Below are 21621 nucleotides of genomic sequence, written 5' to 3' on the forward strand. Positions count from 1 at the left end.
GGTGGCGGAGGGCGGGAGAGAGAAAGCATGGGTTAGAGAAATCAATACTCAGACCGCTGGGTTGTAAGCTGCCCAAGTGAAATATGAGGTGCTTTGGTGTACTGTTACCACAAGAGGGTGCACAAGGCTAATATATACCGATCTTCCTGTCTGCCGCTTGATTAACAAGACTGGTTACTGAAAGATTTAGAAGAAACCTACTGTCATAGTTTTCACTGGCTTTCATTAATCATTGGAACTCATTCCCTTTAGATAAAAAAGCTGGAAGCTTGGGGAAATACTTAGCTTCATCTCTCGCTATCCAAGGTAGGTATTCCACATCAAGTTACTGTCCGGAAGGATCATACTTAGAATTATAGACACTCAAAGCTGGAGTAACTCAGTGGGACAGGCAACATCTCTGGAAAGAAGGGTCTCGACCCGAAACGTCACCCATTCCTTCTTTCCAGAGATGCTGCCTGTCCCGTTGAATTACTCCAGCTTTTTCTGTCTATCTTCGGTTTAAACCAGCATCTGCAGTTCCTTCTAACATACTTAGAATTATTTTCCCTACTGTAACAATTCTTCTTTAATAGCACTTGAAGTGAAGCATTGCATGTCTTCCAGGCATTCATCTAAGAATGACTGCAGATTTATGGATGACGTGTTCTCATTTGCAGAGCTGTAGTTTTGTAAAGCATAGATATCTTGAGAATAGTTTGCAATATACTCTTGAAAATAATTTGCAAATAGGGTGATTTCACTAAAGGTCACTGGAGCGTAGATCATAGAGCGTAATTATCACATTTGCTCGCTGAATTTCATCAAAAGTAAGTTAATAATGCCTTACTTTTGATGAAATTCAGCGAACAAACGCGATAATTCCCGATATTTTGGACCTTTAAATATCCACGGCAAATGTCGGCTGTTCACTTCCGCCGGTTTGGCACCTTCAGTTCCCTCTTGAATTTACCTTACTTGCTATCTTTTTTTTTTCCCTGTAAATCTAGGTAGCTGTGCCTCACGGTCACCCCGACTGGCACAGTAAATTGCAGCTCACAACCTCGCCATTTTCTATGTGTTTAACGGGTGAGAAAATGCGTTTTTTCCCATCCACTAACATGTACCGGAACCCTCGAGTGTCCTCCACTTGAGAATTTTGGTCACGTGGGTGCGGATCTACGCTCCAGTGACCTTTAGTGAAATCACCCTATATACCATTTGATAAGATTCTGCATGGTAGGTTGCTCCTGAGCAGAGCAACTGAGGTCCTTGGAGAGCTAGCTGCCTGAATAGAATCAGCCTTGTGGAAGGAAGCAGAGGGTGATAGTGGAAGACTGTTGTTCAGACTGAGGCCAGGAGCTGGTGTTGTGCCTCAGGGATTGATGCTGGGCCTGTTGCTGTTTGTGGTTTATATCAACAATTAGGATGAGAACGTAGAAGGCAATGATTTGGAACTTTACAGATTACACTAAAGTGGGTGGTATAGAGAAGATGGTTATCAAATATCACGGCAGGAACTTGATCAGTTGGGCAAGTGGGCTGAGGAATGGTCAATATTCAACATTCAATGGAACAATGCCAAGAAGCAGCAAGTGGTGTTTTGGTCTTTGTGACTTCAAATGCCTCTAAAATTCCAAACACTGTTTAATTTGTGACAGGACATAAACCAAAGTACTTCTCGTTCAGTTCATGCTGAAGCTCATCCTTGCATCCACTTTTTCCAACCAACTAGATGATGTGTGAAGGACTATTTTGGGGAACTGTTGCATCAATGCAGAATTTTGATCGGAACTGACCTGCCATTGACCACACTGAAACGGTACAGGTTCCTTATCTTTGGCAAAGGCACCAATATTGCTAAATAAGCTTAGATCATTACACTGGACTATCATTTAAAATGTCAAGATCACAGCTGGTGTTATCTTGTTTGATGGAACTAGGGAAGCAGCCGGTGGAAGGCATTGATTAGATGATAGGTCTATGTTGCTGAAACTCGACTCCTTTGGCTGGTGTCACCATTACTCAGTGAAATCTGGCATCTGTTTGTGCTGTGGCCAAGATGACGATATTCTAATTTAGTTTAGATATACAGCATGGAAACAGGCCCTTCAGACCACCGTGTCTGTGCCGACCAGTGATCACCCCTTACACAAACACTATCCTACGCACTAGACAATTTACAATTTTTACCAAAGCTAATTAACCCGCAAACCTGTACGTCTTTGGAGTGTGGGAGGAAACCGGAGCACCCGGTGAAAACCCACACGGTTAGAGGGTGGTGAATCTGTGAAATTAATTGCCACAGAAGGCTTTGGAGGCCAAGTCAATGGATATTTTAAGACAGAGATAGATAGTTTCTTGATTAGTACGGGTGTCAGGGGTTATGGGGAGAATGAATGAGGTTAAGAGGGAAAGATAGATCAGCCATGATTGAATGGCAGAGTAGACGATGGGCCGAGTGGTCTAATTCAGCTCCTATCACATGAATTTATGAACATTACCCGATTTATTCCTCTCATGATTTTGTGCACCTCTATAAGATCACCCCCCATTAATATCATTTAAATTAATCCAATTAAGAATCATTAACATAAGTATGATTCTTTGAAATATTTGGTACTAAGAGATCTTAATTTTATTCTGTTGCTATGTCCATTGCTCTTTTTCTCTCTATAGTCTAAAGTAAAGGCCCTTGGCCCCAATGAGTCCGAGCTGACCAGGAATCACCCGAACACTAGATCTATCCTACACACTTGGGATCATTTACTTTACCTTTACTTTAGACTTTAGAGAGAAAAAGAGTAACTGGACATAGTAACAGAAGCCAATTAACCTACAAACCTGTACGTCATTGGAGTGAGTGAGGAAACTGGATCACCCAGAGAAAACCTACGTGGTCATGTAAGTCAGCAACTCTACCGCTGCGCCACCGTCACCCATACTTGTACATTAGTGTCTGATGGAGTTTTGTCACTTACGTCAGCGAATGGCGTCTGCCACGTAAAACTATGCTCGTAGGTCATCAAATAACTAATTAGTGACATTATTAGAAGGGGTAGGGGAGGAAGTGATTTCTACAAGAATGGAACTGATCAAATGCCTGCTGGCAAGCAATGAGTGAGCCATGCATGTGGACTTTGGGAAGACGAGCAATTTAATGTCCCAGCCAGGCAGGTCTTTAAAAGGACTAACAACCAAATCCACTTGTCAGGCTAGTAACAATGCTCCTGTCATTCTTCCCTTTGGACCGACTGAGTAATAGTATTTGTATTAATACCAATAGTCACTTGTATTACTGCACATATTACTGCAGGGCAGCAGTGGCACAGCGCCAGAGTCTCAGGTTTGATCATGACGACGGGTGCTGTCAGTATGGAGTTTGAATGTTTTCCCTGTGACCGCATGGGTTTCCCCTGGGTGCTGCGGCTTCCTCCCACACTCCAAACATGTACAGGTTTGTAGATTAATTGGCTTCTGTAAAATTGTCCCCAGTGTGTAGGATAGAACTAATGTGAGCGGGTGATCTTTGGTTGGCACGGACTCAGTGGGCCGAAGGGTCTGTTTCCACACTGTATCTCCAGACATATAGAACCCTTAAGTTTATACGTGTAAGAAAGAACTGCAAATGCTGGTTTTGACCGAATATAGACACAAAAAGCTGGAGTAACTCAACGGGACAGGCAGCATCTCAGGAGATAAGGAATGGGTGACGTTTTGGGTCGAGACCCTTCTTCAGATAGTGCCTATCCTTAAGTTTATACCTCGGGTTCTGCAGCGGTATTTCTGTCTCAGCCCTATTAACACTGATCCAAGGTAGATCATGGATATTTTCTGAACAGAAAACTAACGTTGGTATTGAAAATCTGAAAGTACTGCATATAATCAGTTCAAGGTGTCTTAGGATCTTTGAAATATTTTTCTAGACAAATGTATTCAGCTTTTCAAGCACAAGACAATTTAATTGATAGCTGTCATGATGAAATCAATTGTAATTAATTGCTTAAAGATAATGGATTTTTTTCAGTGTCCAGTCTATTTTATTGAGTGAATACCAATTTTCAGCTTTTGAATAATTTATTATTCCTCCATCTGAAGCTCGGTGAAATCGATATGAACATTCTGTTCCAGTTTCTGGCACAGTTCCAATGCAATGGAAACTGTCTTAAGTATCCCAGGCCGTTCACAACTTTAAATTCACACCTATTTCAAGATATGTCAAATACTGAAGATAACATATGATAACCAAGCACTGGTTCTAGTCGCTCGCGCCAGTAGAGAGAAGATACACAAGATACAGCTCTTCATACATAAATAACTCTTTAAACCAATCATAATATAATAAATGGCAATTGTATTTGTCCAGGGCAAGATAATCTTTAGACTTTAAAGATACAGCACGGAAACAGGCCCTTCGGCCCACCAAGTCCGCGCCGACCAGCAATCACACCGTACACTAGCACTATCCTACACAATAGGGACAATTTACATTTTTTTTTAACCAAAGCCAGTTAACGTACAAACCTGTACGTCTTTGGAGTGAGGGAGGAAACCCATGCGGTCACAGGGAAAATGTACAAAATCCTCGCAGACAGCACCCGTAGTCAGGATCGAACCTGGGTCTCTGGCGCTGTAAGGCAGCAACTGTACCACTGCGTCACTGTGCCACCCACAATCTGTTGGGTCCCGACCCGAAACATCACCTAGTCATGTTCTTCAAAGATGCTGCCTGACCCCGGTGAGTCTTTGTCTTTTTTAGGATAATCTGTTTGACGGGATCCCATTTTTTCTCCCTACATTTTCATTTCCTTTATCACTTGTGGCTCAGCACTACTTCCTCAGGACAACAATTAACAACTTTAGCAGTAATGTTAGTAAGCGTGTTCATTGTGATAAAAGTCAGAACCTCGGTAGCAATCTATTATGCAGCATTTGGTAAGAACATTCAGATGGTGCTGGCTTTGGGCAAATTGTTTTTTTTATTTTAACTTCCAGTCATTTTGTCAAGTGCAAGAAGTGGGGCAAGAATTCTGCTTTTGTTGGTCTCTGCAATACGTCCATTCAAGATCATTTCATCCAAGATGACATGGACTTTATCTAAATTAAACATAATCTGAATAAATGCAGATGTTAAGGAGAGTGACAATCCTGTTTGAGAAAATGTCAGAACACAATACAATTTTCAACAACAGCAAGTTGATATTACAATAGTAACCATTTAAAGAAGCCTTTGAAGTGCGGATTGTTTTTGGAGTCCTATTACTATTTAACAGTGGGGCAGCGCGGTGTCACAGTGGTAGAGTTCCTGCGTTACTGTACAGGGACCTGGGTTCGATCCTGACTCGGGGTGCTGTCTGTGAGATGGTGTCCATTATTGCCGATTGTCTGTTATAACCGAGTAAGGCATTATGATTGTACGTAGTAGAAACAATGAACTGCAGATGATGGTTAATACACAAAAGGACACAGTGCTGGAGTAACTCAGTGGTTCAAGCAGCATCTCTGGAGAACACGTTAAGGAGGCATTGTCACCTTAAAACTAGGCGCCAATGTCCTGTGAGCCTTCTTCACCAGTATTGCATGGTTATCGCGGCTGTTGTTGTGGCTCACGTTGTAGCCTCTGGCCGACAGCTCTTTCTTCAGGCCGCTGCCACTGACAGGACGTGCTCGGTCTCCATGGGACTCCCTTCCTCTCACCAGCTGCCGCTTCTTCCTATCGGCTATTGCTTTGTCTGGTCTCCACTCCACTGCCGTATCCTCCTCTTCCTCCCCCCCACATAGTCGTCGACATCTTCCACGGTGGAGCTGGTGAGAGAGGAGGGAGCCCCACTGTGACCGAGCACATCCTGCCAGTAGTAGCAGCCTGAAGAAAAGGACGTCTCCAGGAGCTACAAGGTATGCCGCAACAACAGCCACGTCAACCAGACCATGCTGTGAGTGAAAAAGGGCTCGCTGGTGCACCTTGCGAGCTGGGGTGGTGTTGGAAGCTTTAAACGGCCAGGTAGGCGATGGAAGCCGTGGTGATGTTGGCCTGTCTGTCCGCTCTCAACGATATCCATTATAAAAAGGTGTGTTGAAACGAGGTTTTACTGTATTTACCATGGGTAGGTAAACAATAAAACACTTAATCTGAGAGGAAGTCCACTACACTTAACTTTTAGCAAAAGGATACATCCAACTCACACTGGAAAACAAAATACAGAAACAGAATTAGAAAAGAAATCAAGGATTTTTCTCTTTTCTTGTATTTCAACAAACCTCCTGTTTAAAATAGAGAATCCTGAGCTGTGCAGAACTGCATTATGGAGTAGCTCTCTGTACTACTGTCATATCACCAAGACTAACTCATTGCATTAAAAGTTTAACTTCTTAAAAACTGCTACTATTTATAGAGAGGATCATTCATAGAGAATGTAGGAGAGACAAATGCATCATTTACAAGCATATGGGAATCAGTTCCAGAGCCAAAAAGATCAGAGCTCTGGGGAGTGTTTTAGAGTAGAGAGGACTATGCGTGCAGGTACATAGTTCCTTGAAAGTGGCATTACAGGTAGATAGGTTGGTCAAGAAGGTCTTCACTACGTTGGCCTTCAACAGTCAGGGTACTTAGTATCGAAGTTGTGATGTTATGTTATAGCTGTGCAAGACGTTGGAGAGGCCACATTTGGAATATTGTGTTCAGTTTTGGTCACCCTAATAAGAAAGATGTTGTTATGATGGAAAGAGTGCGAGAAGATTTAAGAAGATATTGCCAGGACTTGAGGGCCTGAGCTGTGGGGAAGGGTTGGGAAGGCTGGGACTGGAGCACAAGAGCATGAGGAGTGATTTATGGAGGTGTATACAATCATGAGGGGAATAGATACGTTAAATGAATAATTAACCCAAAGTAAGAGAACGAAGAGTAGTTAATCTAGAGACAAAAGAGAATGCAGATGCTGTAATCTGGTGCAAAAAAACCCCAACCTGCTGGAGGAACTCTTGAGCATCAGGCAGCATGTGTGGGGAAATAAATGGATACCAACTTTTTGGTTCAGACTGATGGGAGGTCTGAAGAAGGCTTCAGATGTCATCTGTGCATTATCTTCTGCAGATGCTGCATGACCCGCTGAGTTCCTCCAGTAGTTTGATCTTTAACTAGTTAATCTAGCTGGCATGAGAATTTCAATACTTACTGCTTTCAGTTATTTTTCCCACTAAATGTCAGTTTAATTCCTTATTAAGATTATAGGTACTATTGTTTTATTGGTATTATGCATATGACCCAGTCCAATGGTATTAGTGTCTCTACCTTTTGTTTTCATGTGTTGTGCTGCTACATTATGGAATACATTTAACTGTCCAAACAGTATATATTTCTCTCACTTATTGTTAACATTCTTTAATAACTCACCACTCTGCTGAAGTATTTGTCCAAAACTTCAATAAAATTATGTATCAGTTCATACACTGCCAGTTCATTCTGAAAATCAGAAACAGATTAAAAACAAGGAATTGCAGATGCTGGTTTACAGAAAAAGACACAAAGTGTTGGAGGAACTCAGCAGGTCAGGCAATATTTCACCAGAGAAGTTACTCAGAGATGAATTACTCCAGCATTTTCGTCTTTTTTTAGTTAACCATTACTTCCCTTTCAATGTTATCAATAAATTGGATGGTTGCATGTCACGTGGGAACAGCAATTGCAGGAAGGTATGAAGAAGGGGGTTGTTGCACTAAAGTTAGGATGGAAAACAAAAACTCCTGAATAAAGATTGAAAAGTAAAAGAACATACACTGCCATTGTTGTAAATGATAAACAAGAAGAGAACAATTGCTGGAAACGTTCAGTAGATCAGACAGTGTCTTGTGGAGAATAAAAAACCCTTAATGCTTGGGTCGATGACCTTTCGTTGGAATTTTGAACAATTCTGGTGAAGGCCCACAAGCTGAGGTTTTCGAATCTGAAGCATTCTCTCCAGAGAGAATCTTCAGAAAGCTCTGTCTTTATTAAATAGAGATAGGCCTAGAAGATATAATGCGGAGGATATTTCCAGTAGAGGGCAAGTCTAGGACCAGAGGACACAGCCTCAGAATAAAAGGGCGTTCATTTAGAATGGAGATGAGGAATTTCCTTAGCCAGAGGGTGGTGAATCTGTGGAATCCATTGCCACAGACTGTTGTGGAGGCCATCATTGGGTATTTTTAAAGCGGAGGTTGATAGGAGCTTGATTAGTAAGGAAGTCAAAGGTTACGGGAAGAAGGCAGGGGAATGGGGTTGAGAAGGAAAAATAGATCAGACATGATCGAATGGCGGGGTAGACTCAATGGGCAGAATGGCCCAATTCTGTTCCTATGTCTTATGGTCTTATTTATAAAGGATTATCAAAGTATTGTGAATGGAGGGAACACTCCAATGGGGGAAAACGGTTCATCACTATCAGAACAAAGAGAAGTAAACTAACTTCTACAGATGTGCTGTAAACAACATTTTATCAGGATGCATCGTAACACAGTTTGTTAACAGCTCCGTCCAAGACTGCAAGAAATTACAGAGAATTGTGGACGCAGCTCAGACCATCACAAACCAAGCTCCATTCCATTGACTCCATCGACACTTCACGGTGCCTCGGCAAGGCCACCAGAATAATCAAGGAGGAATCTCACCCTGGACACTCCCTCTTCTCCCCTCTCCCATCAGGCAAGAGCCATACAGCTGTGAAAATGCACACCTCCAGATTCAGGGACTGTTTCTTCCCAGCTATTATCAGACAACTGAACCATTCTGTCAACGACTCAAGCAGTCCTGAGCACTCATCTATTTTATTGGAGACCCTTGGATTTTCTTTAATCGGACTCTACTGGACTTTATCTTGCACCTGTATCTGTACACTGTGGATGGCTTGATTGTAATCATGTACAGTCTTTCCGCTGACTGGATAACACAGACAAAAAGCTTTACATAGTACCTTAGTACAATAAACTAAACTAAAAACTAAAAGATTTTGCCACTGGAAAGAAAAGCTGTTGATTTGATATGATGAGTTTTCTGTAGAAACAAGTAATAGAATACATACTCAGACTAAAATAGAGCACTGTGTAATTACAGAAGTTCAGCAGATATTGATTCAATGTGCATGGTAAGCACTGTTTACCTCGGCATCATCAATCCCAATTACAACGAAGAGTGCAGCATATTGTCGATAAACTAGTTTAAAATCCTTGTATTCAACAAAGGAACACTGGAACAAAGACAGAAAGCATCCTCATTAGTTTCATGACCTTAATTTGTTATATTGATGTGTAAATCCAAATATTTTTCAAATTTAAAAATATTAATTTATTTTGCTTACTATCTTCAGTTAATTAGAGTCACACATTATATCCTAACCTCAACAACTGGATGGTAATGTGGACTTCTCTATCCGGAAGTAGCAGGGCGATCCACTCAAATGTAAGTTTCTTCCATTGATGATTCTTATTTTTTTAAAGAAGATTTTATTCTTTTCCTACTCCAAATTGTTTCTACATAGTCCTTTACAAGGTGGCTCCCACCCACTTCTTATCCACAAACCCGGTATGGTACATCTGGCTGTTGAAACTTGCTCTAACATCAAAATGCTACCTTACTGTAGCTGAAGTAAACAAGAAGACAAGACGCAAAGTGCTGGAGTAACTCAGCAGGTCAGGCAGCATCCCTGGAGAACATGGATAGGTGACTTTTCAGGTTGGGATTCTTCTTCTGACATATCAGTCTTAATAATGGTCCTGATCCGAAACATCTATCCATGCCCTGAAGAAGTTCTAGACCCGAAACGTCACCCATTCCTTCTCTCCAGAGATGCTGCCTGTCTCGCTGAGCTATTCCAGTATTTTGTGTCTAATCTGCCTGACGTGCTGAGTTACTCCAGTACTCTGTGTCTTTCCTTGGTAAACTAGCAGCAATAATTCCTTGTTTCTAAACAAGTCAAATTGGTTCTGAAATAAGCAATTACATTTTTAAGAAAGATTTATTTCCGAATCTTGAATAGATTTAGTAACTTATCAAAAGTGTTACATTTTTACCTGGTCCTTTGTACGTGATAGGCATTTTTTAATGACATCAGACTCTAACAATGTCCTTTTCTGGATTTCCATAGGCTCATAATATCGACAGAGTCTTATTTGCCCTTGCTTGTTCATCAAAAGGAAGAATTTAATCATTTTGTAAATCTCTTCAGAAAGACAAATTTTGTCCATTTATGTTTCTGAAAATAAACCAGTAAAATATAGCAATCATTACATTTATCTTTGGAATTCTGAACAACTGTGCCGTGTTAATAAATCAGATATTCTTTCGACCTTAGAGTTACAGCACAGAAACTGGCCCTTCGGCCCAACGAGCTCGCGGACAGTGTTCACCCGTACACTAACACTGTCCTCACATTAGGGACAATTTACAATTTTACTGAAGCTAATTAACCGACAAACCTGTATGTCTTTGGAGTGTGGGAGGCAACCAGAGCACCCGGAGAAACCCACGCGGTCAGAGAGAACGTAAAACTCTGTACAGACTCCATAGCACCCGCTGTCAGGGTCGAACCCGGGTCTCAGTTAATGCCCCTGTCCCACTTAGGAAACCTGAACAGAAACCTCTGGAGACTTTGTGCCCCACCCAAGATTTCCGTGCGGTTCCCGGAGGTTGCAGGTGGTTGCTGGAGGTTGCAGGTAGTGGAAGCAGGTAGGGAGACTGACAAAAACATCCAGGAACCGCACAGATACCTTGGGTGGGGTGCAAAGTCTCCAGAGGTTTCCATTCAGGTTTCCTAAGTGGGACTGGGGCATCATTAGTAGCAACTCTACCGTTGCACCACCGTGCTGCCCCAGCGTAGTTAAAACAGGAATGGTTAAATAAAGGTACTATCATTTTTAAGTTTATTGCTAAAAAGCTGAAATCATTTACAATAACTTTCACACTAGAACTCTTACTGATATGGACTGTAAATATGGAAAATTTGATTCATTAACTAATCAGTGGCCAATGTAAAATTATACCATGTGTCTATCAGATTCAATTTGTTCTGTTTTGCACTGTAGGTTGTCAAAAATAACAATATACTTAATTTCCAATTGAAATAACTGCTATTGTGAGGTTAAATGTAACTTTTTGGAACTTAAAGAAATGATTATTTAATGTTGGTGCAACATAAAAATGTGATGGAGCAGCAGTAGAGAACACCATGGAAGAATCAGAATCAGATTTGATTCGATCCTCCTACAGATTTTCAGCACAATGCTAGGCCAGCAATCTACAAGAGTACAGAATTTGAAAGCACTGTTCTCATGTGCCTCTTATTGTAAAATGAAGTGATAGGAATGACCAGGAAGCTGGTTTATCTGTTTTCTTCATCACAAGAAACCAATGAAGATCAGCGAGGGCAGAAAATGCCATTGCTGGGAAGTGGAAGCATGCTCTGTAATGTATCCTCCAAAAGAGAAATATGACCTCATACGCTTTTAAATTACTGGAACCTGTGCTGCAGAGCAATCTGATTACTTTTCAAGAACAAAATAATAAAGAGTAACTCTCAATACTATTCAGTGCAGCGGTGTCGCATTGTATAAGTTGGCTGTACACAGGTAGCCTGTAAGTGTTGCAAATAACTTTAATAATCACGTTATAAGAAGAGTAAGACACTGGGGAAGATAAAGTGCTGGAGTAACTCAGCGGTCAGGAGAACTTGGATAGGTCATGTTTCAGCTTGGGACTCTGTGTAGACTGATTGTGGAGGAGGGGGTTGGAGGAGAAAGCTGGAAGAGAGGAGGGACAGGACAAAGCCTGGCAAGTGAATGGTGGATACGTGTGAGGGTTTTTTTTTGGGGATGTGTAGGCCGGTTGAAGAACCTGATGCTTGTAGCTGTTAAGAGCATACAAGAATCTGCAGATACCGGTTTACAAAAAAGGACACAAAGTGCAAGAGTAACTCAGCGAATCAGGCAGCATCTCTGGATAACGTGGATAGGTGACGTTTTGGGTCGGGATCCTTCAGACTCAAAAATATAATGAGAACTACATTCAAAATGAACCGTCTTTTGGTTTACCTCGCAGCAACTAACTGAAGGGTAAGTCATAAAGATCAAACAGCTGCTTTAGGCAGGCCTGAATGGGGTTAATGGATACAGTGACTTCCATGCCAGTAATTTCACAGCTGCATTCCAGTTTAATTCTGCCGATACTATAAATACCTTGTTATCACTAGTTCACATGACAGGAAACCCCATTCACAGTTCAAAGCAAAATGTAATCACCCGCAAGCAAACTGAAATAAATGTAATGTGATTTGCTATTTTGAAACATTTAAACTAGAACACACCAATGGGGTAATCGTATAAATTAGATAAAATGTGCTATCCACCACCCAACCCTCACCCGACTCCTGTCTCATCACTAAACTGGTTATTCAATTGTGTTCTATTGTGCTACACTCACTATGAGTGAAAGGTTTGCCAGTGAGAGTAGCTTTGGTACTTTGTAGCCTGTCCTGGTATCCCTGCATTAGAGATAATGGCTTTCTTCTCATCATCTTCCGATCCAGGGTCAGCCATGTGGTAGCATCCTCGCAGACGGACATGCTGAGGATCTGCAAATCCTTTCACACAGATTTGTATGACAAAAAGGCCACAGACAGCACCGCCTCCCAGAACTTCCGGAGGTCTTGGAGGACAGCAAGCAGGAGAGTCTGGACCAACCACAGACCCCAGAGGAGCTGACTGACTCCATCCGTTCCTTTGACTCGAGTAAAACTCCCGGAAGCGATGGCTTACCGGCCGAGTTGTATTCAGCTCTGTGGGACTGGGTGGGCCCGGACCTGCTGGAAGTGTACAACGACATGCTTCTAGCCGGCAGCATGTCAGACTCCACAAGGAAGGGCAGCATTACCCTATTCTACAAGCAGAAGGGGAAGATGAAGGATATAAGGAATTGGAGACCCATAACATTGTTGAATGAAGATTACAAGATCCTGTCTCAGGCCATCGCCAACCGGGTCAAGTCTGCTCTGGGACGGGTGATCTACCCGGACCAAACCTGTGCTGTACCTGGCAGGAAAATGTGCGACAGCATAGCGCTGCTGAGAGATACCATTGCCTACATGCAGGAGAGACGGGTGGATGCCTGCTAAGTCAGCTTGGACCAGGAGAAGGCCTTCGGCAGGATATCGCACACGTACATGAGGGACGTGCTCTCCAGAATGGGTTTTGGGGAGGGAATCCGAAATTGGATCAAACTGCTCTACACCAATATCCGTAGTGCAGTCCAAATCAATGGGTGGGAATCAGACAGTTGCCCTGTAAGGTCTGGGGTCGTGCCGGGTCTCTCTCCTGTCTTGTTTGTCTGCTGTATTGAACCTTTTGCCGAGTCCATCAGGAAGGATGCGAGCATAAGAGGAGTGACATTGCCAGGCAGTGGGGGCACTCAAGTCAAAACCTCCCTGTACATGGACAATGTCGCCGTCTTCTGCTCGGATCCAGGAGCGGTCCGCAGAGTGATTAGTATCTGCAACCAGTTTGAGTCGCCCACGGGAGCCAGGGTGAACCGCAGGAAGAGCGAGGCTATGCTCTTTGGCAACTGGCCCGACCGATCTTCTGTCCCCTTCACCATCAAGCCGGACTTCTTGAAGGTGATGGGGATCTGGTTCGGGGGGCTGAGGCGCGTAACAAGAATTGGCTGGAGCGGATAGCCAAGGTGGGGAAGAAGCTGGAGCTGTGGAGGCAACTCCATAACCGGAAAAAATTTGGTCATCAGGTGTGAGGTGCTCTCAGGGCTGCTGTACTTGGCGCAAGTGTGGCCTGTCCCTCCCTCCTACGCCACAGGGTTCACCCGGGCTATCTTCCAGTTCATCTGGGGGTCGATGATAGACCGGGTGCGACGGGCCACAATGTACAAGTCAGCAGACAACAGGGGTAAATGCGTGCCCACGTCGCCCTCACCCTGATGACCACCTTCGTGTGTGGCTGCATCAGGCGGAGTGTAGAGCCATGGCACGTGGGCACCAAGTGTCACTACCTGCTGAGGTTTCACCTGTCCACGGTGTTGCGAAGGATGGGCCTGACGCAGATGCCACGCAATGTGCCAGTCAGCTGGACATTGCCGCCCCATCTGTCATCTGTGGAAAGGTTCTTTTGGACCAACACCTTTGACCACATGTCCATTGGGCAGTGGTCAGCACGGAATGTCCTGCAGGCACTGCAGGGAAAGGACTCGATGGATCCGGTGGCGTGGTTCCCAGAGCAGACTGCCCAGCTTGTCTGGTAAAGTGCCTCATCGCCAGAATTCACCAACAAGCACCAAGACCTGGCTTGGCTGGCGGTGAGGGGAGCCCTCCCAGTCAGATCCTTCCTGCACCGTCGGAACCTCACTACCAGTGCACGCTGCCCTCAGGACGGCTGCTATGGAGAGGAGACGGTTGCCCACCTCTTTGCAGAGTGTGGATTTGCAAAAAGAGTCTGGAGAAGTATGAAAGGGTCCCTGGAACTCTTTATCCCAAATAGCTCCGTCACAGAGGACTCTGTGATTTACGGACTGTTCCCAGGGACACATTCAGAGACTGACATCGAGTGCTGCTGGAGGGTCATCAACTCGGTGAAAGACGCTCTTTGGTCTGCCCGAGCGTTGTTCACCACCCAGCGGAGCGAGATGTCCGTCAGGGAATGTTGTCGATTGGCCCGCTGCAGACTGCAGGAGTACGTGCTGAGGGACGCACTGAAGCTCGGTGCAGCCAACGCCAAGGCTCGGTGGGGGAGGACCACAGTCTAGGGTCCTTCCACTGATGGACATGGACATGGACATGGGGGGCACGGTATGGTGATTTTTTAAAAATTCTCTTTTATTATATTGTTTACTGAGTACCATGATCACATTCTGTTGTGCTGCTACAAGGAAGAATGTCATTGTTCTATCTGGGACATCTATCTATATCTCTATTATACTAAAACTTTGTTCTTAACATTCTAAATGTCTGGGTGAGCCAGGTTGTGTTGGCTCTGATTTAATCTCCTTAATTTGTGCCTTCTCCTAAACGCTAGGGCACAGCCTTCCCATTTTCACTCATGCTACTCACATTCTTTACGCCGACCGGATACATATTTTCCTGTTGCATTTCAATCCATATTTAAAAAGTAACTAACCTTTTAATAACAGATTCAAAATATTAAGGTTTTCAAAGTTCTAATTTTGAAGGAAAAAATGCCGACTGACGTCACAATCAACTCGCTAGGCACAACAGCACACTCCGTGCGGGAGGGGCACTCAAACGCTCAATACACAACAATAAATCCGACTGACGTCAGACCAGAACACTCTGCGCGGGAGGGGCATTCAAGTTCTCCAATTACTTTTTCAAGCTCGGGGCTTGGGATGGGGCCGAGACTGGCGACCCAAAAAGAAGCTGCCGGTGGAACCAAGAATGAGCCGGGATCAGGGACGAGCCCGGAGATGAAGTTGGGGCCTGGACTGGAGACCATGCAGTGCCCCCTCTCTCTCTCTGCTCTCTCTCTCACTGCCTCTCTCTCTGCCCCCTCTCTCTCTGCCCTCTCTCTTCTCCGCTCTCTCTTCTCCGCCATCTCTCTGCTTGCTCTTTCTCTCTCTCTCTCTCTCTCTCTCTCTGCCTCTCCCTATCTGCCCCTCTCTCTCTCTCTGAGCTCTCTGCCATCTTTCTCTCTCTCTCTCTGTCTCTCTCCCCCCCTCTTTTCCCTCTCTGCTCTCTGCCCCCACTCTCTCTCTGCGCCCTCTCTCTCCCCCTTCCTCTCTACCACATCTCCCTCTCTAGGGAGTGGTGAGTATTGGAACCTATAGGTGATTGTGTTTGGGGACCAGCCCTCCCCTCTGCCGCCGCGCTCCCCCCCCACCCCTCCCCCTCTAGCCCCCTACCACTCCCTCTACTCCCTCCCTCTCTCTCTCTGCCCGCTCACTCTCTCTACCCCACTGCCTCTCTACACCCCTCCCTCTCTAGGGAGTGGTGAGCATTGGGACCTATGGGTTAGTGGTGGAGTATTGCGTTCGGAGACCAGCCCTCCCCTGTGACGCCGCGCGCCGCCCCCCTCTCCACATCCACACCCTCCTCCCTCCCCTTCCCTATCTACCCCCTCCCCCGCCCTCACTACTACCCCCCCCCCCCCCCCCCCAGCCGTGCCTGCGCAGTTGGGGGCTATGCAGGAGTGGATTGGGGAGGGGATGGGGGAAAAGGAGTGAAGGAATAATAATATAACAAGAGTTAGTGAGTGTGTGTGTGTGTGTGTGGTTATTGTGTGTGACGCCGCAGATTCCCCCCTCCCCCCCTGCAAACGCTGCAATGGGTCCCACTTGGTCCAGTATACCATTAAAAGTGTTGGCTTGTTTGTCTGTCTGTCTGTCTGTCTGTCTGTAAGATCAAGGAACTACGCCAAAACAGCACACAATAGCGCAATTGTTTTTGCAGAATCTTACTCAGCTTTTTCCCGTGGTCGTATCATGTTTCTTTACATTTTATGTTATAATTCACAAGTTATTGATATTTAAAGTTTTTAAAAAGCCAACTTTGAAAATAATAATTGCCTGTGAGTGGGAGACTTTTCTAGCAGCTTCCAGTGATGATGTCACAATGGCATTTCACATTCGTCCAATCACAATGGGATCTCATTTATACAAGCTGCCGTGAAGATTTCGAAAACCGAAAATGACATCACAATGTGATCTCTGCTGCTGATCTCTGTTGTAAGGAGTGGGACATAGAGGGGAGATTTAAAAGTTTTAAAGTGACATTTAAAAGTTGGATTTCTTCAAATCTGCACTGGCAGTTAGGCAGATATGATGTCACAATGCCCTTCGGCTACAATGTTTCTATCCCAGAACACCGAGTCCTTCACGGCAAATGTCCTTCAGGGAAATAATCTGCCGGCAAAGCAAAGTTTAATGATTAGATTTGGATAACAAACAAAGCCTTGTCGGTGGCACTGACATCACATTAAATCATAGTGCAATTGCATTTTTTTAAAAGTTTAAAATGACCTGCACAGTTGGGGGCTCTGAGTGAGTGGTGGAATATTGCATTGGGGGAATTGGGGGAACGGGTGAGTGGTGGAATCTTATGTTGGGAAACGGGTTGCATTGGAGGGCCAGGCCTCCCGTGTGACAGAGACCAAACGGGTGAGTGGTGGAATCTTACGTTGGGGAACGGGTTGTGTTGGGGGACCAGGCCTCCCATGGGGGCTCTGGGTGAGTGGTGGATTATTGCGTTGGGGGAATGGGTGAGTGGTGGATTATTGCATTAGGGGATGGGGCCCAACGGGTCCCACTTGGTCTAGTATGACAATAAAACACTCTTGACTCTTGTCAGAGATTGCCAGCAAAACTAAAGCAAATTGATGGCAGCATCTGCAGAGGTATCTGAACACGACCTTTCAGTAAGGACCAAGGCAACTCTAATACTGTTCTGCCAGACTATCCAGTCCATTTAAAGGGCTCGAACCAAACATACAACTGTCAATTACCCTCCAATTATGCTGCTGTCCCTCTGAGTTCCTCCAGCAGTTTGTTTTTTTTGCTACAGATTCTATGTTCTTGCTTTCAATAATACACTACCATGCTCCTTCCTCAAAATGGCCACGATCATTGGATAGTGATCAAAGGATAGTGGTTATTTCCAGTCCTCTCTCCTTTCCCACTTGTGCACAGTAGCATTTAGATTACACACTCCTGGAACTGGCCAAGATAGATATATCCTGCAAACTTGCCTTCTGATGATCGAAATACGAGTGGTTATTCTTTCAGCTACTAGCTAAAGTCAAAGTCAATTTTATTCGTCATATGCACCCAAAGGTGCGATACACTTAAAAAGAACACACAATACACAATAAGATTTAACATAAACATCCACCACAGCATTCTTCACTGTGGTGGAAGGCAACAAAGCTCAGCCAGTCCTCCTCCTTTGTTCACCCGTGGTCGGGGCCATAAACCCTCCGTAGTCGCCGGTACGGACGGCCCGATGTACAGGCCCTCTCGTCAGGATGATCAAAACTCCGACGTCGGGATGGTCAAACACACTCTTCAGCCTGGAGCACCCGAATCGGCACTTTCCTACCTGAGACCGTGGCTTCAGGATGTTATAGGCCGTAATCCGGTGCTTGGTGCTCTTCTCTGGCGATCCCCGGCAAGGGATCTCAGACTCCAGATGGTAAGTCCACGCCACGCCTGCGGCTAGAGGCTCCGCAGACCACAGCCCCATGATGCAAAAGTCACCAGGCCAGCGATCGGAGCACTCCTCTCTGGCGACCCCCGGCAAGGGTTTGCACGCTCCGCGATGGAAAAGTCCATGCTGTGCCTGCTGCTGATGCTCCAGGCCCGACTCCGGGAAAGGCTGCTCCAATCCATGCTGTTAGGTCACGAGGGAGGCGACATGGAAAAAGTCGCCTCTCCGTCGAGGAGGCGACCAAAAGCCGCCCCCCCCACCCCACCCCCCCATACAAGACACACCAAGAGACACCTAAACTAACATTATACACACCAAAAAAAGTTGAATTAAAGAACATGCTGCTGGCAGGGCAGCCGACTCGCAGCGCCCCCACCGACCAACCTACTTGGGTCTTGGGTGTTTAAAAGCTAAATTCTATTAGAAATATCTCTCAATCCCTTTCTGTTTCACAGCATCCAATATGATCAAAGACTAGCCCCACCCTGGCCATTCTTTCTTCTTCCTGCTTCCTTCCAACAGAAGGTACAGAAGCTTGAAGGCATGTACCACCAGACTCAGGAACAGCAACTTCCCGTCCGTTATCAGGCTTGTGAATGTTCCATCCATGAGCTAGGGTACTGTTTGATTCACGGACAATGGACTTTGTCTACAGAGCTACAATGCTGAGAACTATATTCTGTTCTCTATGTCTTCCCCTTTACTCTATCTATCGCATAAGTTTGAACTGATTGTATCAATGTATGGCGTATCGTATGCCAGCATCTCTGTAGAACATGGATAGGCAACGTTGCGGGTTCTTGGTCTCTGATTGAAGGACTCCATTTTGTGCTGTAAAAATAAGGAACCGCAGATGCTGGTTTACAAAAATAAAGGACACAAAATGCTGGAGTCACTCAGGGGGTCAAGCAACATCCCTGGAGAACATGGATGTGTAGTCTGAAGAAGTCCCAACCCGAAACTTGACCTATCTATGTTCTCCAGAGATGTTGCCTGACCCGCTGAGTTACCCCAGCACTTTTTCTTTTTTCCCCGTAAACCAGCATCTGCAGTTCCTTGTTCCTGCAGTATGCAATGTAGTCCCACATCAGCGACATAGAACCATAGCTTGAAGTGGGCAGTATTTTAGTACTTGAACCAATTTTCACGTTTTTTAAATTTATCCAATTTAGCCGTTTTTTTTGGAAGGATCCCGACCCAAAAGGTTAACGAATGCTGCCCTGTTAGTCCAGCACTTTGCGTCCTTTAGTGTCAACTCGTAACTCAATTTACTGTCGTTTAACAATCCTCTACCCTAGCTATGTGTTTCACCTTGACTAACTTAATGACTCATTATTTTATGCAGGAATTATGACAACATTTTAAAGCCATTTGGACAGGTACATCGATAGGAAAGGTTTAACATACTAGTCAAACGCGGGCAGGTGGGATTAGCGGAGATAATTAATCGTGGTCAGCATGGGTAAATTCGGCAGAAGGGCCTGTTTCCGTGATGTATGTCTGTTTTACCTCCTGTCTTTGACAATTATCAAATTACCTGATGGAACTCCAAAGCGAACAGCCTGACGAACTGAAAACTACTTATCATCCCTTCAACCGCCAGAAGAGCGGTCCTGACCCCGCAAGATCGCCTATCCGTGTTCTCCAGAGATAGACATAGAGTGCTGGGGCAACTCAGGCAGCATCTCTGGAGAGAAGGAATAGGTGACGTTTGGGGGGTCGAGACCCTTCTACAGACAGATGCCGTTCCTCCTCCTCCCGCCGCCGCTGCTGCTGCTCGCGCTCTCTCTCTTTGGCGAAATCCCAGGTCGTGAACGAGCGCGCCCCCTCCCCTGACCCACGTGACGCCGCCCCTTCCCCTCGGGATCGGAGCGCGTGCCCCACGACGACCCCCCCGGGCGCGCGCTCGCACCCGCGGCGTGAACCCGCGCGCCGCCGGGAGCGCGCACTCGTCCCACAATGCAGCGCGCCGCCATATTCTGCAGAAAGAATGTCCATGGCGGCTCGCTGGCGGCGCTGAGGCTCGTCGTCGGGCTCTGCTCCTCCTCCCTCCCCTCCTGATATACAGTTATAATAATAACCTTATTCATTAATAACAATAATAAACATGGATGAACACTCTGTGGGCATGTCCTCGCATACTAGCCCCGGTGGCGCTTTGCTGGGCCCGGGAAACAACGGGAACGGCGTTAACAACAACAACAACGGCGGCGGAGTGTGGCAGCAGCAACAGCCGCTGCAGCAGCAGGCGATGGGCCAGCAAGAGGAGCTGCAGCGGCCCCACTACACCATCCCCGGCATCCTACACTACATCCAGCACGAGTGGGCCCGCTTCGAGATGGAGCGAGCTCACTGGGAGGTGGAGAGAGCCGAGCTGCAGGTAGGGATGAACAGGGCAGGCGTTGGCTGACCCCAGTCAGCCAAAGGCCGGGGGAAGGGATGGGATAGGGGTCGGAGCAGTAGCTGGTATTTACCCAAATGTGGAAGCCTTCTCGCCGCCGCCGCCATTTTGGTTTCCAATATGGCGCCAGCCTGCTGACTAAAGCTTGGGACAATTTGCGTGTGTGTGTCTCTGTCTGTGTGCGTCTCTCTCTCTCTCTCTCTCTCTCTGTGTGTTTGTGTGCTTGTCTCAATCCCTCTATCCACCCCTTCACTCACACACCTCCAGTCCACCAACCATCCATCCCACTCACCGCTTGAACCTGTGCCCACTTAGCACGTCCCCTCCATCAGATCACAAGGGGTTTCCCTGAGCTCAGGCTACCTGTTTTTAAACAATGTGGGGAGACACAGTGCTGGAGTAACTCGGCTGGTCAGGCAGCATCTCTGGAGAAAATGAATAGGTGATGTTTCGTGTCGAGACTTCTTCAGACTGGACCAGTATCTGCAGTTCCTTATAATTTGGGGTTGTTTGGCTATTGCACATACTCGCGCAGTATTTCAGGAACACTTGATGTCGGGGTGACTCGCGTTGTGTCACTTGACCAAAGCTAACAACCTAGACACAAAAAAACCGTTTCCCTTAAAGTGCTTCAGACGTGTTCTTGAAAGTTTGAATTGATTAGAGCATCAGATGTGAAATAACGTTCTATTGTGTACGTTCGGCTTGAGAACAGCCTATCTATCTTGTTGTATTAATCTGCAACCTGCATTTGTTGTGGATAATAAGTACTAGTAAAATATATTTTAAAGTAAACGTGGTGGAACACCCAAGATAAAGTTTGATTTTATAGTTCAGTAATTTGCTGCCTTTATTGTACTTTATGTCACTTACGTTTAAATGTAACTCCACCTTCTGTTTGTGAACGAGACGTGAACTAACTATTGCTTGAAATCATACCTTATCGTTCCATACACAGCGTGCAATGCAATGACGTGTTGAGCATCGGCAAAGTAAACATTGGGAAGGAATTCTCTTCAAATTTTAGTCATGCTTAGGATGTGATTGGTTTGTAAATTT

General features: G+C 45.4%; 2 protein-coding genes across 7 annotated transcripts in view; one reads left to right on the forward strand and one right to left on the reverse strand.

Annotated features, from left to right (window-relative positions):
- Nucleotides 1-4037: 4037 nt before the first annotated feature.
- ap4s1 (adaptor related protein complex 4 subunit sigma 1) lies at nucleotides 4038-20877 on the reverse strand. 3 transcript variants are annotated; one of them, XM_055640667.1, is made up of 6 exons: nucleotides 20855-20877; nucleotides 10021-10202; nucleotides 9111-9197; nucleotides 7370-7438; nucleotides 6152-6163; nucleotides 4038-5092 (listed from the first exon to the last, which is right to left on the reverse strand). In XM_055640667.1, exons 2-6 carry the CDS (start codon nucleotides 10192-10194, stop codon nucleotides 4964-4966), a joined length of 471 nt encoding a protein of 156 aa, XP_055496642.1. In that variant the 5' UTR covers nucleotides 10195-10202; nucleotides 20855-20877; the 3' UTR covers nucleotides 4038-4963. The 3 variants fall into 3 exon arrangements, with proteins under 3 accessions (XP_055496642.1, XP_055496640.1, XP_055496639.1); XM_055640665.1 differs by lacking the exon at nucleotides 20855-20877 and adding an exon at nucleotides 20636-20702; XM_055640664.1 differs by lacking the exon at nucleotides 20855-20877 and adding an exon at nucleotides 19699-19965.
- Nucleotides 20117-21621, forward strand: part of strn3 (striatin, calmodulin binding protein 3) — a 123090-nt gene continuing 121585 nt past the window's right edge. For 3 of the 4 annotated variants that reach the window (XM_055640660.1, XM_055640662.1, XM_055640661.1), the window contains exon 1: nucleotides 20117-20541. In XM_055640660.1, coding sequence (XP_055496635.1) covers nucleotides 20269-20541 — 273 coding nt within the window. In that variant the 5' untranslated portion in view covers nucleotides 20117-20268. The remainder of the gene's footprint in view (nucleotides 20542-21621) is intronic. The other variant, XM_055640663.1, reaches the window with a different exon arrangement.

This window comes from Leucoraja erinacea, chromosome 9 (genome assembly GCF_028641065.1).
Source record: "Leucoraja erinacea ecotype New England chromosome 9, Leri_hhj_1, whole genome shotgun sequence".
Lineage (NCBI taxonomy): Eukaryota > Metazoa > Chordata > Chondrichthyes > Rajiformes > Rajidae > Leucoraja > Leucoraja erinaceus.